Source organism: Photinus pyralis, unplaced genomic scaffold, assembly GCF_008802855.1.
Source record: "Photinus pyralis isolate 1611_PpyrPB1 unplaced genomic scaffold, Ppyr1.3 Ppyr1.4_LG4, whole genome shotgun sequence".
Lineage (NCBI taxonomy): Eukaryota > Metazoa > Arthropoda > Insecta > Coleoptera > Lampyridae > Photinus > Photinus pyralis.
The window spans coordinates 32,592,282-32,609,300 of NW_022170511.1; the positions used below are offsets into that span (position 1 = coordinate 32,592,282).

General features: G+C 34.7%; 1 protein-coding gene across 13 annotated transcripts in view; it reads left to right on the forward strand.

The window, feature by feature from the left end:
• The window catches only part of LOC116169969 (protein turtle), a 124,481-nt gene that overhangs the window by 68,577 nt on the left and 38,885 nt on the right, over positions 1-17,019 (forward strand). For 12 of the 13 annotated variants that reach the window (XM_031486185.1, XM_031486191.1, XM_031486193.1 and 9 more), the window contains exons 3-6: positions 2,015-2,151; positions 9,418-9,569; positions 9,629-9,858; positions 14,385-14,798. In XM_031486185.1, coding sequence (XP_031342045.1) covers positions 2,015-2,151; positions 9,418-9,569; positions 9,629-9,858; positions 14,385-14,798 — 933 coding nt within the window. The remainder of the gene's footprint in view (positions 1-2,014; positions 2,152-9,417; positions 9,570-9,628; positions 9,859-14,384; positions 14,799-17,019) is intronic. The other variant, XM_031486190.1, reaches the window with a different exon arrangement.

A 17,019-nucleotide genomic window follows, 5' to 3' on the forward strand; every position in this document is an offset into this window, starting at 1 on the left:
GATTACTGTTTCTCACACATCAGTTTCAAATAAGTACAGTTTGACAGAAGCGTACAATAAAGTGAAACTTTATGGCCGCAAAAGCGACCATAAAATCAACGTTTTTGTGATGATAGCCTAAAAATTAGTTTTTCTATTTCGATGTGGAAACAATACCGAAACCGTACTTGATTGGTCCAGTTTGCGTGCGTTTCTAGACAGAAATGATGCTGAAAGAAATAGAAACGTATTATTTTTTTTATTTTGTTGGATTGGCACCCCTCGCTTTTTTGCCGTCATCGGTATCCGTCAAATCAAAACTAAACATAACCTGTAACGTATAAATAAAGTACGAGAGAGGAATTTTTTACTAAATTTCAAATAAACAAACAACAATTTATTGTACAACTGTACAAGAGACGTGTTTGTCATCCGTATTCATCATAACTGCCGCAAAATGGAATTATGACCAAATAATTAAAAGTTTGAAGTTTGAAAATACAGGAATCAGGTTAGCCAACGTGAAAATAAATGAACTTTGTCTATTACCAACATACACTGAATGATAGTTTAAAATTACCTAACAACGCCTAAAGGCAATATTTATAATTTGTATAATTTATTATTTAAAAGTCGAAATAGTATAAAGCACACGTGTCATTTGACTACTTGTCGCACTCGGCTTTTGCCGCATTCGCCGCTACGCGGCTTATGCGGCAAACTACCTCGTGCGACAATCTTCGTCAAATGACACTTGTACTTTAATATACTATTCCATGAGAAAGGCAGACCGGACTTCTTGCCGCCCGTCACTTTACCGGCCGCACCTGTCACTTTTCTGGCAGTCAGTGTCACATTACTAAATGTCTATAATGACTCATGTCATCACTGACAGATTGACATTAATCGAAAATTCTATATGAATTTTGAAATTTTATATTAAAATAGGATTTCGGGTAAAATTTAATACAAAAAAAAGAGTACATCTAAGGCAATTATTTCTGGTTAGAATTTGCGCATAAACGTGTAAATCGACCGTTACTTGCGCTCGTTATTCTAATTAACAGATTTCGTCTAAATTATGTGGGTATTTATAACGACGCAAAAGCGTTAATTACACTTGAAATATAAAACATTTTAGCGTAAAACGGCGCGATGATCAAAAGAGGAGAAGTGAATCTGCCATTCCGTTTCTTCCTCAGGTACAATTAAGTAGGCATTTCCATTAAATACATCTGTCACATAACGACTTAATTTGCTAGAGGAGAGATTTAAGTGGTACAATTAGGAACGAATTAATTAATATTCAATTCATACCTTGATATTTACTAAACTTTTGTTCAAACTTGCAAATTTCTCATAATTAATTTTATAGGATGTATTTATTTACATTTAAAGATAAACATTGGGCTTTGTACCGAGCAAATTGAGCTTTCCCATACGTAAGCTTCTTTGAAAATTCCACAGTAGTTGTACACAGCGTAAGCCCTTTACCAAGCTATAAGTAAACTACAGCTGCGTTGTTTAACTGTTGGGAAGAAGAGACGATTTATATTAAGCAGGTTTCTCTACATAAATTAGATTATAAATTCAAATGTATTCGGTCTTATTATCACTCAGCTCGGGCACTTTACTTTGTAACAATATAATAAATCGGGCTGTTTATGTTGTGTTTAGAGAACTCCAAAGTTAGAAATAAATGCGATTAATGGATACCGATTGTGCCTTTTAACGTTACCATTATAGCTACTTTGTTGGGATTTAGCGTTTCCTAACCTTCTATTAACCTCCAAGACGAGGGAGGATTCATTCATTGTTAGAGAGACATCACTTTGTTTCTTTTTACAAACAGTTACATACCCTTTGCAAACAGACGAAACGTAGTGCAACGTATAAGTAACGCATTAACACAAAAAATACATAAATGGCCAACTGCCAACTACTTAAAAGATCTGAATATGAATTTATATGTAATCAATCCCAAATCGCAAAGTTTTCAATTGAATATTATCCTAATTGCAACCTTTTGTTTCAGTTTTTTGTAGTCACCAAGATGCAGTACACATCACAGCCATATTGGGTGAGTCTGTGGTTTTCAACTGTCACGTGGAGTTCCCAGCAGACCAACCAGTGCCGTATGTGTTGCAATGGGAGAAGAAGGTAGGCGACACGGTAGGATTTTACCCCTCTGCTCTCTTATTGTGGTGGCCATCGGATGGGCATTTCGTATGCCCTAGGTTTGGTTCCTAATGTGCACCATTCAGCACATAAGGAACATTTTTTTCCATTTCCACTTGTAACTTTATGTCTTACATTTATACATTTCCTCCCTTGTTCTATACATGCATAAATGTACAATTGGATATTCATATCGCTATATATCAGTAAATATTAGTTTTGCTCTGAGGAATGAATTACGTATAATGGCGCCTAAGTGCATACCACCGTGCGCCTTTTTTGCTAATTTTTTGAAATACCTACTTCTTATGACGTGGTTATTTGTGATTGGCCGCAGTGATGTGATCCACAAGAAAGAGATAAGAGAGAGCAGAATAATTCATGACTCATTTTATCATAAATTCATTTACATAATCCTATTTAAAACTATATAACACATCTACTTGGAAGGTGCAATAATAGTGACTCTATCTTTTGCACATTTTTCAAAATCACAAATCAAACTAGTCACACACTGTACTAACAGTCACAAAAATACTGCTTGGTTTCGTACTTATAGTTACTTCTTAGCTCTTCATCTAGTGGCGATTGTTCGAAATTGAAAATGTGCAATTTCGAACAACTGTTTGTGTAGATGCATTTTGGCCGTCTCTCTCTTTATCTCTGCATGGTTCTTCGACTTCTCTTTCTATCTACGCATTTGTGTTTTGCATTTAGGTACTATGCTTGTAGTTGCATGAGTTTGGCATGTTACACTAATTAATTGTGAGTACTGCAATATACATTTTAATCGTAAGCTTGTAAATACAAGTGCGTCTCTGTGCAGTTTAATTATCCTCGACCAATCTAAACAATCCGTTAATTAATCATTGTTTAACTTAAAAAAATACAAAGTTAGATGGAAAAAATATATATAAATTACAAAAATGTAGTAAAAGCACAATTAATCCAACAATTAAGTGCCATAAAGCATTTTCATGTGTCATTCATAACATTAATCCATGGATCCGTCGATCTACCTTATACCCCAGATTCAGAAGATGGTATCAGTGTTGAACTGAATTCTTCTTAGATGACTTACTTTAATGTTTCTAAATCAAAATGCACTCTTTCGTAAAACTTTTTCAATTAAAACGCCTTAAAATTGTAAAAACTTATAAGCAAGTGTCACAAACCTTTTGTGCTTGGATCACAGACCCTTTAATTTTATTTCTAGACATTTCTATTTTTTAAAGATTTCTAAATTTAATTTTGCATGTTTCTTCTTTACCCTTATACGTGTTTTCTACATGACTCATCAGCTCTTGAAAGTTTCGCCAAGATATTCATTTTCTGTCAACGATTTTTTCTTTTCCTCGTTTTTCAAGTAAATATTTCTTTTCATTCGTTTTCAATTATTTTCTTTATTTCAATAAATTCCTCTTTCAAAGGGGTCGTGCATTAATCACGTGATGTTTTTAGCAAATTTTTAAACCCCACCCTCTTCTGGTGACCCCCCCCCCTTCCCTCTTCTTTACCCAAAATCACGTGAATTTTAAAAATTGTCAGAATATTATGTAACCTAAGTACATTTACGTAGGGAAAAAAAGACACATATCACTCGTAGAATTTGCGCTTTAACCGTGTGAATCGGGCTCGACGAAAAATAGGTGGTAGTTATTTGAAATCCATGTCTTGCGCTTTAATCGTGTGAATCGGGCTCGACGAAAAATATGTGGTAGTTATTTGGAATGCATGTCATTCATGACCGTTTGATAATAATCTACTAATTATTAACTTGGCCATGGATGACATGCATTTCAAATAATTACCACCTATTTTTCGTCGAGCCCGATTCACACGATTAAAAAGCAAATTCAACGAGCAATTGGTATCTCTTTTTTTCCCTACGTCAGTGTACCTATAAACTATAATTTAGTTATGGAAAATTAAGGACCGTGACAATAATGTCCAGACCGACATTAAAGTTGCAAGTTTAAAAATCGCGCGTTTTAGCGAAAAAAGAAATACACGTGATTATCTCACTACCAGAGCTGGGCAGTATTCGATTTTGTAAATACTTTTTAGTATTCAAATCCTTTAAAGTATTCATATACCTACTTTGTAATTAAATACTTTTATGGAAGCAGTATTTGTATTTGTAACTCAAATACTTTTACAAATATTTAGTATTCGAATACTTCGCAAAGTACTTGGATACTTCGTAAAGTATTCGAATACTTCGCATAGTATTTAAATACTTAACCTTCGGGCTGTAACTTTTGAACTAGTAGCCCAATCTTGGAACTGTTTGAAATTATGGATTCTACAGGCCATATTCTATAAGAACATTTTTTTCCGGGTCGATATGAGACAATTTTTTTTCGGGCCTCAAAAAAGGCAGTGTAACCTTTTTTTTTACCAAAAATCGACTACACCAAAATTTCTCGGGAAAACACTTTTTCTTATTAATTTTGGTGCGTAGAATCCAAAACAATTCGTACTTTTTCGATCAGACTACTCAATCAAAAGTTATAGACTAGAAACAAATTTCGAAAGAAAATTCAAAGGGCTGTAACTTTTGAACTAGTAGCCCCATCTTGGAACTGTTTGAAATTATGGATTCTACAGGCCACATTCTATAAGGAAATTTTTTTTCGGGTCGATCTGAGACAATTTTTATTTCGGGGTTCAAAAAAAGGCAGTGTATAACCTTCCTTTTTTACCAAAAACCGACTACACCAAAATTTCTCGGGAAAACAATTCGTACTTTTTCGATCAGACTTCTCAATCAAAAGTTATAGACTAGAAACCAATTTGGAAAGAAAATTCAAAGGGCTGTAACTTTTGATCTAGTAGTCCGATCTTCAAACTGTTTGAAATTTTGGATTCTACGGGTCAAATTCTATAACATGTTTTTTCCCGATCGATCTCAGAAATTTTTTCTCAGGCCTCAAAAAAATGCAGTACTTTTATGTTATTCAAATATTTGAGAACAATTTAGAAATGTTTAAGGATAGATTCCATTGTCACAAGATCAAATATAAAAATCCGATACAATTGAATACCGAACGATCCTAGGAACGATCCTGGAGTGAAACTTTTTGACTCGATAGTCTACGTAACTTAAAAACAATAGAGACCTTTCTTATATCCTTAAGACCATATGTACCAATTTTCAAAGCGATCGCACGTTTCTAAACAAACTACCATGCACACTGACAAACGGATGGTCAAAAATGGATCTGTTCCAAAATCGCTAGGATTAATTTCAGAAAGGCGTACGTATCATGTGCACGACGTACGATCGCTTTGAAAGCTGGTACACGTCTTCTTAAGGATATAACTGGTATAAGAAAGGTCCTGGTAGGTACCTCCTATACTAAATTGCATTAATTACTATGGGAGTAAATTTTACAACAAAATACCTTTGAAATATCGATCATTACCAATAACTCAGCTAAAAAATGTTATTAGCAATTATCTAAAAGCAAATGCCTTCTATTCAGTGAACGAGTTTCTTCAATCCCAGTCCATTGATCTGTGATATTCAGGTTTAATATATTTTAATTTGTTTTGTTTGTCTTTCTATGTAATTGTAGTTTGTTGTTTTCACTTTGACGAATCTTATATAGTTCTACTATTTATTGATAATAAAGTATTGATTGATTGATTGATTGATTGATTGATATAATAATATAACAATAATAATACGCTTTTACTCCCTTTAAATTTGTATATAACAATAGAAATATAAAAAATGCTAACCCCATACAAAGTATAGCTTGATTTTTTAAGTAGTATTAAGCCTTTTATCTAGTATACTATTTTAAATTTTTATTGTATTTGAGTGACAAGTATTTGAATACTTTTTACTGTATTCGAATACTTTTCAAAGTATGAAATACTTTTCAAAGTATTCGAATACTTTTTATAGTATTCGAATACCTTTGATAGTATTAGAATACTTTTTAAAGTATTCGAATACATTCTAAAGTATTTGAATACTTTTCAATGTATCTGTATCTAGTATTCGCTTGTGCTGGACTTAAAAGTATTTAGTACTCAACTCCCTTCGGTTGTGTAAAGTATTTACTATTTAGTATTCAATACTTTTTGAAAGTATTCTGCCCAACTCTGCTCACTACACCCCCTGTCCTCTTCTGATATTTCGTTCATTTTATCAGACCTCTACTTTCCTCTTCTTCGAGCGTCACGTGCCTATAATGATCGACCCCAAAGGACTTTTCACAGTAGTACTATGTTTCTCGTAAATCATAAGAAACTTCAATCGATTCTTCTATAACCGCCACCCTTCCTTTCGAATTCACGCAATCATTATCTCCTCTATGCGTTCCATTATAATCGAAAATGGAATAAAATTTCGCCTTACGACCAGTAATACTTTTTTACTTCTAATTTAAACCAACAAAAACATCATTTATTAAACCCAAAATTACCATAAATTATGGTACCAACTACTGATATAACAAAGAGTCAGTTTATCAGTGGCGTAACTACCATCGGGCAGTTCGGGGCAATGCCCCGAGGCCCCGCAATCACGGGGGCCCCGCAACCCGAAAGGTGCCAGCCACACGTAGAAAACGATGTATAGTATACAAAATATAAAAATGTGTGCCATGCCTCATTTTAGTGATTTGACTAGCACAATGTCAACGAACGAATTTTTCGAACTAATCATCAAACAATATGGGATTCTCGAGAGTGATTTTATTCAGATGTTCACGACTTTTTATTATTCTTGACATTACCTGTAACTGTGGCAAGTCTGGAGCGATCGTTCAGTAAGTTGAAAATCATAAAAAATTATCGAAGATCTCAAATGGGTCAGAAAAGATTGATCAATCTAGCATTTCTTTCAATTGCATCTAAAATCGCGTCGAAAATGGATCTGACCCAAGTAATCAAGGATTTGCAAATGCAAAGGCTAGAAAAAGAGACTTTTAGATTTTCTATATAACTTAGGCTCGTCAAATATGTATGTAATTAATATTTCAAAAATTAAACGTTTAGTATGTTCCGATTTTATATTTTGCAATTAATAAGAAGTATAGATTACAATGTGAAATTGTTATTTACTAAATTAAAAAAAAAAAAAAAGATTTAAAAAATGACTGTTTTAAGGTGATTTTATTTAAACGATTCTTATTAAAAACTTTAATGCGTTCCTAGTACTTATAGGGGGCCCCGAGGACCATTTGCCCCGAGGCCCCGAGCTGTCTTGTTACGCCACTGCAGTTTATTATACGAAACAGTTTTGTTTAATTACACATCTATAGACCTGAATATACAATCTTTTTGGTAACAAAGGAACCTAAACAACAAATTCAGAATCCCATTTTTACCAAATTAACCAACGAAAAAGCTCTAAAGGTAGATGTTTGACTTTGTATGGAACTTTCTAAACTCACCCAAGATCTAACCTTATTGTTCCATTAATTGATAAACTCCTCAATTTTTTGTTTTTCAAAGGTTATTCATGACTCCCTTCATTAGAAACTTTTAATTAGTAACTCTAAATTTCATCCCAGTAAAACACTATGGATATAATCGCACTTTAAAATAACACAATGTAATTATTTTCAGATGAACCTTATCTTTTTACAGGAAATTCAACTTTAAAATAAAGTAAGAAAGCGATTATTTAAACACAATCTACACCAAATTCGAATAACATGATCGAAATTTTCGTGCTAAATTGGTAACTACATTTAACGTCAAAAATAAACGAAATAAAACACAGGGTGACCGAGTATTACTGTAGGTGCTGAAACCTAATAAATCGTCCGCATGACGTTTTAGAGGCATGCACCTCTTAATACCGATCATAATAATAATAATAATATAATAATACTTTATTGCTCAAACAGAAAACATTCCAATGATAGGGCAACAATACAATTACAATTACAAGAGTGAAATTAAAATAATGTAACTAAAATAGTATACTTAGGTAAATTAATATTATAAACATACAAAATTTGTAAAAGTGCATTGAAAGATATAATTAAATTCGATTAAATTGCGCAAAAAAAATATATAAATTATATTAAAACGTGCAAATGAACAACAGAGATATACAAGAGATATAAGTAATAGGAGTAATGAAAGAGAAAAAATAAAATAAAAAATAAAATAAAAATAATATGTAATAATTATCTTAAAGAATTATTGAGCTTAGTAATGAGTTGGCGAAGTATTTCCGGTAGAGAGGTATATTGTATATCACAATCCTGGCAGACCATATTAAAATTACGAGACATGATTAATGTAGGGGCTTTACACAATATATTAGTTCTCGGAGTGCGGTAAGTGAAAGTTAGTGTAAGCCTGCTGTTGCGCTGAGGAACAGAAAAGTTTAGGTGTGCAAGGAGATTAGGAGAGTCTACAAGATTGTGCAATAAGCCAAATAAAAACTTAACACTGTTCATAATTCGGCGGCATTCCATCGACTGGACAGTATACCGGGATAGGAGAGATTGGTGTGGAAAGCCTCTTTCAGGATACGCACCATCAAGCTTAAAAGAAACGTACTTCAAGAATCTGCGTTGTACTTGTTCAATAAGCTGTTTTTGCACATCGTACTGCGGGTACCAAACTATATCGCAATATTCTAATTTGGGTCTTTTGGTCTAACGTAAAGTACAGGCGAAACAAAACCTGTGACCAGTCTAAAATTAAATCTTTGGCGTATTTAAAATGGTGATTGAGAAGAGCGACCCTGCAATAAAAGAATTTCTAACAAATTGAAGCTATTATAGAAACGTCAAATATTGTACTCATTTCTTAGTTCAAATGCCTCTTTCTCATGATCAATAGGGTAATGAGTATGCTTCATGCTCGGAAATGAAGTAATTTTGTGCCTTGGCATTTTACTAATATTGATTCCCAAAGAAATTTATAATAATGAAATTCGAGAGGGAAACGAAAATGTGAAAAATGTTTTGTGGAAGTTGAAAATTATTATACATAAAGAAACTTTTAGCGCTAAAATCAAAAGCACTTTTTCAATTTCCTCTCCAATCCATCGATCTAAAATTGTATCTTCGGTAAGGGCGGAATTAAAATTTTATTAAGTGCGTCACGGAGGATATTAATGGGATTAATGCGAAACCGCTGAATCTCGTGCTGCCGGGGCGATATAGTTGCTTTGCCTACGCACTCCTTTATGCATGAGCATGATAAATTATCATTGCCTGAAACGTTTCAGCTTCATCGAAAAAAAAGGAGAAATTGTTCAAGAATTCTGTTGTTTTAAAGGGTCAAGAAATCCCAATCTACATCTGGTATGAAAGCTACCCGACTCACAGCGGTGAAGGATACGAGGGACGTGTCTCTCGTGTGTCCCCGGATTCTCCCTACGGAGCCGCCTCCCTTAACCTGACGAATATTCGCGAGTCGGATCAGGGCTGGTAAGGAAAATTTTGTTGTAGTTCAGGGAGCGAAAGTCGAATCGAATTTTTCCATCTAGGTACGAATGCAAAGTGGTATTCCTCAACCGGTCTCCGAACTCGCACAAAAATGGTACGTGGTTTCACTTGGACGTACACGCTCCACCGAGATTTAGCGTCACGCCAGAGGATGTTATTTACGTTACTTTGGGTGATGCTATTATACTCAATTGTCAGGCGGAAGGTACACCTACACCTGAAATACTTTGGTACAAAGACGCTAATCCTGTAGAAACTACTGCAACAATAGGTACACGATTACTAACATCCTTTAAGCACCACTTTAGAGTTCTCAAACTTTTAAATTCACATTTTAGGAAATTTTATTTCAGGGCAAACCTAAATGTGTAATCGATTAACGTAGGAATCGTCTTTTGTATTTGCGAACAAAGGCATTCTGTATAAAAGACTTGTATATGGCATCGTAATTGTTGGCAATGTCTAGACCCTCAAATTATATAGATGAATGATTTTCTAATATACCATTTCGTCCTGTTTACTGTATAAGATCATTGCGGCGAAAGCTCCCTCATTAATAGTGAATGGGTCCCATAACTCGATTGTAATTGCTAATCGATGTGTTTTGCATTTCTGAAGTCCCTACAGTAAATCCAATTCGGTGCAGTATGGGCAAGATTACGAAAACCGTCTGAATCTTGCATAAATGTTAGATCGATGATTAAAAGGATGAATGGCTCTATAATTTTCGTGCTAATTTAGATCTAAAAATAAAACTGTAGGAAGTACGGTGATGACGAAATTAGATGAAATCGCCAATGACTTTAGGAAAATCTTCCATCTTGGATGTTGATGTCACGGTTCAGATCTCACTGTCGAGTGGATGTATTGTGTGTGTAATATCAATGTTACTTTGAATTTTTTCAGGTTTGACAAATATTGTCCCAAAAATTAGAAATAGATCTAAAATTTTGACTTTTTTGAGCATTTGGGTAACCATCGCAATTTTTTTCTCACTAGAAAGGAGACACCCTCTCCCCCACTTTTTGTGATGCCACAAGGTTGTGGCCTCGAAATACGTTTCAGAACTTGTAAACATTTTCGAGTTTAATAAATGTTAATAAAAGCTTGATTATAGTTTTGATTAATTAAAATCATTCGGCTTTTAGGTTGTATGTCTGGGAAGATATTGGAAATAAGTCTCAGAACTTAATTTTATAGACTGTGATTAATTAAAATCTAGGATTTTTTATGTCTTGCTTTCCAATTAGGATATAGCCCCGGCAACGCCCAAAATAAATCCGCATACTTAAGTATTTTGTCAGCTAACAATGTTTTTGAGGCATGTGATTGGATGGTTTTACAGCAAATAATATCAGTCTTTGCAAAAACATCCAGTTACAACAGTGTTAAGTATGCTTTATAATACCGGCGATCAGCCTATACAATTTGACGTGGAGTTAGCAGTACATGTTTTCCAAAATTGACTGGGGGGGGGGGGGGGGAGATTTTCGAATTGATTAATTGATTTTTAAAATATTTTGAAATAATCATATTTTCCATCTTATAATATTTTTGTTTTAGTAATTGAACATCGTTTACACAATGGGAAAATTCTTATCCAGAAACGTAACTAAAGACCCCACAACATTTTTAAATTTTATCAGGCGATTGCTCCATCAAGACATAATTCCCTGGATTATTACTCCCTTTATAAATGACCATTAATTTATATTAGATCGCAAACTACGCGAATGTGCATGGCGAAAAATGTGGAAGATTCGAGAATTTTCCGTCAGAAAATGTAGGAAAAATTGTTTAAATTTTGTTTGTACTTATAAAGGCGTGTGTGAACCGCCTGTGAATCTCTTTGTGCTCGAACTAAAAACCGACAAGCATCGGATCGCTGCGAGTGGCTCGACGTACGTTCGCGAGCAGCGTCCGCACTGACCTTAGTTTCAATAACCGTTGCTGTTACAGTTTGCCTTTGTGAATTCTAATTTCAGCTGCATGTTTGGTTTTCCAAAGGCCAAGTTTAATCGTAAAACAAAATCGGTTTTCTTCTTCTATAACTATCGATATAATCATTCAATTTCGAAAATTCCAGCTGTTTTGACCAAAAGCTATAAAAAAAAGATCTTTTACCCAAAATCTTCATGAAACCTTTATATTTACGCCTACTTTATGTCAGGAAATTTTGGTTTCTATGACAGAGACAGTAAAACTTTACCAGACTACTTTTATTGTTGCCTATCACTTTGCCCGCGGCACCTGACTTTTCTATATAAAAATTGAAATTTTATATTAAAATACGGTTTGGGGTAAAAAAAACTCATTAGTAGACTTAATTCAGAAATTAAAGTAATCGGCTCTAAAGGGGCCTCATACTTCAAAATTTCCTCGCCAGTCATGTATCATTTTCCTGACTTTTCCTTCACCTCTTAACCTACCGAACACGGTCGAGTACAATCGTCACTTGATGTGACACCGTTGTCTTTTAGCCTTGAACGAAACCGTAACCATGGAAACAATCAAACAAAAAATATTAGCACATACGCGGTTTGTTATATAGATTCGAGTTTTAAAAACAAAAGACCTCCATTTTATTCAAAATATCAAAGTTATTGCCACCCATAATAAATTGAGAAAAGAAAAAATTTAAAAATCGGTCCTCCCATGTCTTTAATTAAGTAAATATAAAAAAAAACCATCAAAGTATTTAAAATCATTTTCGAAAAATCGGCTTGTAACACTCACCCTGTAGAGTGCAAAATTTCCAGAATTTTTGAATATTGAACAAGTACCTACATCAAACATTATGGGGAAAAAATTCTGCCACTTTTGAATTCTACAAACCAAACTCTATCAGAAAAGGTCTGTTCGCAGTCGACCTCCGACAAAAAAATAATGTTAATGTTGGATATTGACAATATAGGTATATAGATTGATGGAAAATGATTGTGATTTTACAAATTTCCCCTAACCAAATCGTCTCTAATTACAATTCAATCATTAAAAATGAATCCTTATGAGTATACAGAATGGGCGAATTCACAAAAAAATGAAACTTCACCCTTGCATTAAATTAATTGTTGCTACCAGCGTTTCATGTTAGAGTGGACCTTCATCTTTGATCTTAGACACCACTTGTTCATATTTGCGAGCTTTAGTACTTGTATGTATTAACCCTAACCCTAACGTTCCAGTATTTACATTATGATGGCATCGCCTATTCAATCATACAGGGTTAGGCAAAAGTATGGATATATTTATCTAATAAAAAAATGTGTGAGCAACAGTTTTGTTTATTTCATGCGCAATCTGTTTTTGATCTCCACATTTTTTATCCCGTGCAATCAACATGAATTTTTGACTGACACATTTTTCTTTGATTTTTGAATTTAACCATGTTACTTTCATATGGGGTTCTGTAACAAAATTATCCAGAAACATTAATTTTAACACGGTCGTGTGTGGTGAAAATTAAGCAAGCTTGCAGTATGTCGGATTTTTCGTATAAGCTATGACGAAAAATGAAAGTCGACTGTGTGTCACATTATTTCACCATTTAAAATCCATTTTTTCTGGATAATTTTGTTATACCTACCACCATGAGGGTAATTTTTATACATATACTGCATCATTATACGAAGGTAGTAGATGTCACTCTGTTTGAATATAAACACGCACAGGAAAAATATAAAACGGCGACAATTATTACATTCCCTATATCTATCCTTGAGATTTAGGCGCCTAAATTATAAGTCTCTTTTCTAAAAAATAAAATGGATGAAAAGTTTAATGTTTCTTTTCGTCACAAACCAACAGCAGTTAAATAAATAAATATTCATGGCTACTTTAAGTCAGGGAATGTTAGTTTCCATGACAAGGCAGTAAAATTTTACCAAAGTACCTTTCCTGATTCCTCATGTCATCACTGGCAGATGGACATTATTCAAAAGGTCTTTATGAAAATATAAAAATGGGTAAAATTTAACACAAAGTCGTGACAGTAAAATGACACTACTCGATTCGGAAATTTAAGTATTCGGGCTGTAAAGGGACCTTGTACTTCAATATTTTCTCGCCAGTAATGTGTCATTTTCCTGACTTTTATGTAAATGTTTCATTATATTCAAAGTTGTTAATTTTGCAAAATCCTGCATTCATATCTATACAGTTTCATTCAATTCTCTCGATATAGGTACTCCAACGCAGTCATTTCAATAAAGGGAGGCATGCATCTCCATCTTCCCTATAGTTAATTGAAGCCTAAATCTCATCCCGTATCATCGTTACCCATGTTCATTTGTGAACTGACAGTTCTTAACCATTCTCCCATTTCTTATACCGTTTTATATTATTTAATTTATTTATTATAATTCAAATTACAACGATTGAGTCTTTACTTGATACCTTGTCAGGGGAATATATTTTCTTCAGATTTTAATTAACAAAACTATATATTCACCGCAGGAGCCATTTTTGTGTGCAAACGGTTTTAGTAAAACAAAGGATACTTTTCCATATCCATCCACGTTTTATGAGCGTCGCGCTTATAAAAGCTAAACTCAAATTTTTATTGGGATTTCGATTTTAAGAGGTAAAATAAAAAGCATCTTTATTGGTACTCATCTGTATCTAATATTAGCAAAACGATAAACCTTTCTCATACATAACTCGAGTGTAGCTTATTGCTTTCCTCGCGTATGTAGGGGATGATGCCCCCCCTTGCATTGTAAATGTGTTGAGAACTCTAATGCGGCTGTATGCCTTATCCGCTGCAATTCAGCATTGCTAACGAGGTAGTTTCTTCAGGAATATTCAATGATGGCACGGAGCTTCGCATTTCGAACATCCGACACGAAGACATAGGAGATTACACGTGTATAGCGCGAAATGGCGAAGGGCAAATTTCGCATACCGCCAGAGTGATAATAGCGGGGGGAGCTGTCATTATGGTTCCTCCGACAAATCAAACGAAACTGGAAGGAGAGAAAGTGCAATTTAACTGTGAAGCGAAAGCTTTGCCAGGAAATGTAACAGTGAAGTGGTTTCGAGAAGGAGCACCGGTAAGGGAAGTTGCCGCACTCGAAACCAGGATCACGATTCGTCGAGACGGTTCTTTAGTTGTAAACCCCGTAAGTGCGGACGATTCAGGGCAATACCTTTGTGAAGTGAGTAATGGCATCGGGGAACCGCAATCCGCATCGGCATATCTCAACGTTGAATGTAAGTAATCTTTTTTTTTTTTACTAACTTTGACACGTATTCGTGACAGTGCGGCAATGGGTGATAAAACAATTACTACTCCCGAGTTCATACAAAATCCCACCCATCGAAATATTAACAGCCAATTACCGTCCAATAAGTGTTCGTTGGGAAAAGAAAAATACGTTCCAGATGTCTCTTCCTGAGTTCATTATGAATTTTCTAAATTCTATAAAGCTCTCATAAATACGTGAGGCGGCCAATTAAAGCAGAGCGATTCATTTGTCGACCCTAATGAAAGTTAGTTTTTTTGCGGGCAATATAAAACTTTCTCAATTAGACGTACCAAGTTAGTTCCAATATTATGGCATCCGGTCCTTGACACACCAGTCGAGATTTGGATCGATTTGCTAACACATTTAATGTTAATATGAATTATTATCGTTTGTTGAAGCTTGTAGGGGGTAGAATTTGAAATGTTATCTACTTATGACAAGGCAGAGAAGGCTGATGTGAGTACAATAATAAGGTCAATAATGTGTCGTTTTACGTACTAGCTATAATATAGATATTAACTTTTCGTGTTTCAGTTAAAATTATCTTCTCTGTCAATAAATTTGTGTCCATAGAACTATCAGATCAATTGTATTAAGAATGGTAAGGGCGCTTTACTCGACCGACGATAATCTTGGAGATCGTAATTAACGTTCGTAATGCTTTCCATCTAACATCTTACTGAATCTGAATTCAATATATATCTTATTGTACGAAAATTCGACTCAAAAAGATGACGGCCAACTTAGTCAGAGCACCAGACATATTTTGAATAAATCAACCAAAATACATACTTGGACATCTAGGATAATGCGTTTCGACGTATCTCTAAAAAAAATAAAGTTAAGAATCATTTTTAAACGTATTAATAAAATCGAGCTTGTTAATCACCAACAGACAGGGGCGTTCCAAAGAGAGGGGTTGTCTCACTCCCCTTAAAGTTGTCCATAATCGACATGTACGTCTGTCTAGGTAAAATGGGAATGCTAAATTAAACTGTTTTTCTACAAAGGGCAAGAAAATGTTGTTGGAAATAAATATTGTATGAGACGAGACAGAAGGTAACTAAACTTCTTCGCAACACATAATAATAAGTATTTTTTGGCAAGACTTGACAGATACGTAATGAAAGGAGCTTAGCTATTCTGTATAATGGCGGTTTACAGTACAATTAATTAGTGAATTGAACTCATTTGGTCATTTTACCAATTCAAACATGTCTGTTCTTCGCGTTTTTCGATTATTATCAGTGAATTTTACGAACTGCACGTATTCGTGCCTGCAGATCGTTTGTTCTAGACTACTTTATTGAGGGAAATTGAATTGGAGAGTTTTGCTTCCGAAAGGCAAGTTCTGCAGTGGTAGGTTTAAAAATAAAGCTCTAGCTGAATATCGTACCTATTATAGTCCAGCAGCTCGCAACACTTCTGTGTGCAAGTAGGCGTATAGAGAAAGTTGTTTGTGGGTTTATTACTTGTGTGTATAGGAAGCATAAAAAACTTGGTTTTTCTTTCGGAAATACAGCGTTTTATCCTCGAGGATATAATTGAAATTCCATCATTTGGTCTGTTTGATTGTTATCAGTGGACCTACACCTGTATATTTGTCTTTACATTTTAATCGGTATTACTCGTTTCCACACGACCCTATAGGTAGAGCAATCGGAGCGGTTTTTTTTAATGTGGTATCCCCTGAAGGCCTAATCCGCCAATCCAAATTCGATATTTATCGCGACAAGGGCCTGGACGAATGTCTGGCGTCGGAAAATCTTGGACAGCTTCTTCTTTAGTTAGCCTGCGTCACCTGACGGCTGCTCATCTCAATTTCTTCGTCGGAATTCCTGTCGTCGTTGGTGCATATATCGACTACGTTTATGCATGCCGTCGAGACCTGACAATAATTGCATATTGAGATACATGTCACCTGCAAGCTGGACCGCAACCCTTCCGATATTTGCATGAAATGCTTTTCAACAGGTGTGTTGGGGCAACTTCTTTAGTATAAGAAACGTGAATCATTCAATTGTTGGTTGCTTTCCATCCCCAGTCAAGAGGGTTTTTTCTGTGCCAAGCCATAATTGTACCTGATGGTAAGTGTTATTGTGCGACCTCGAATGTCGGTGTAATTTGTTGTTGATGGAGCTCCTCACAAATTAAATATAGCAAATGGAATTCAAGTTGGAGACATT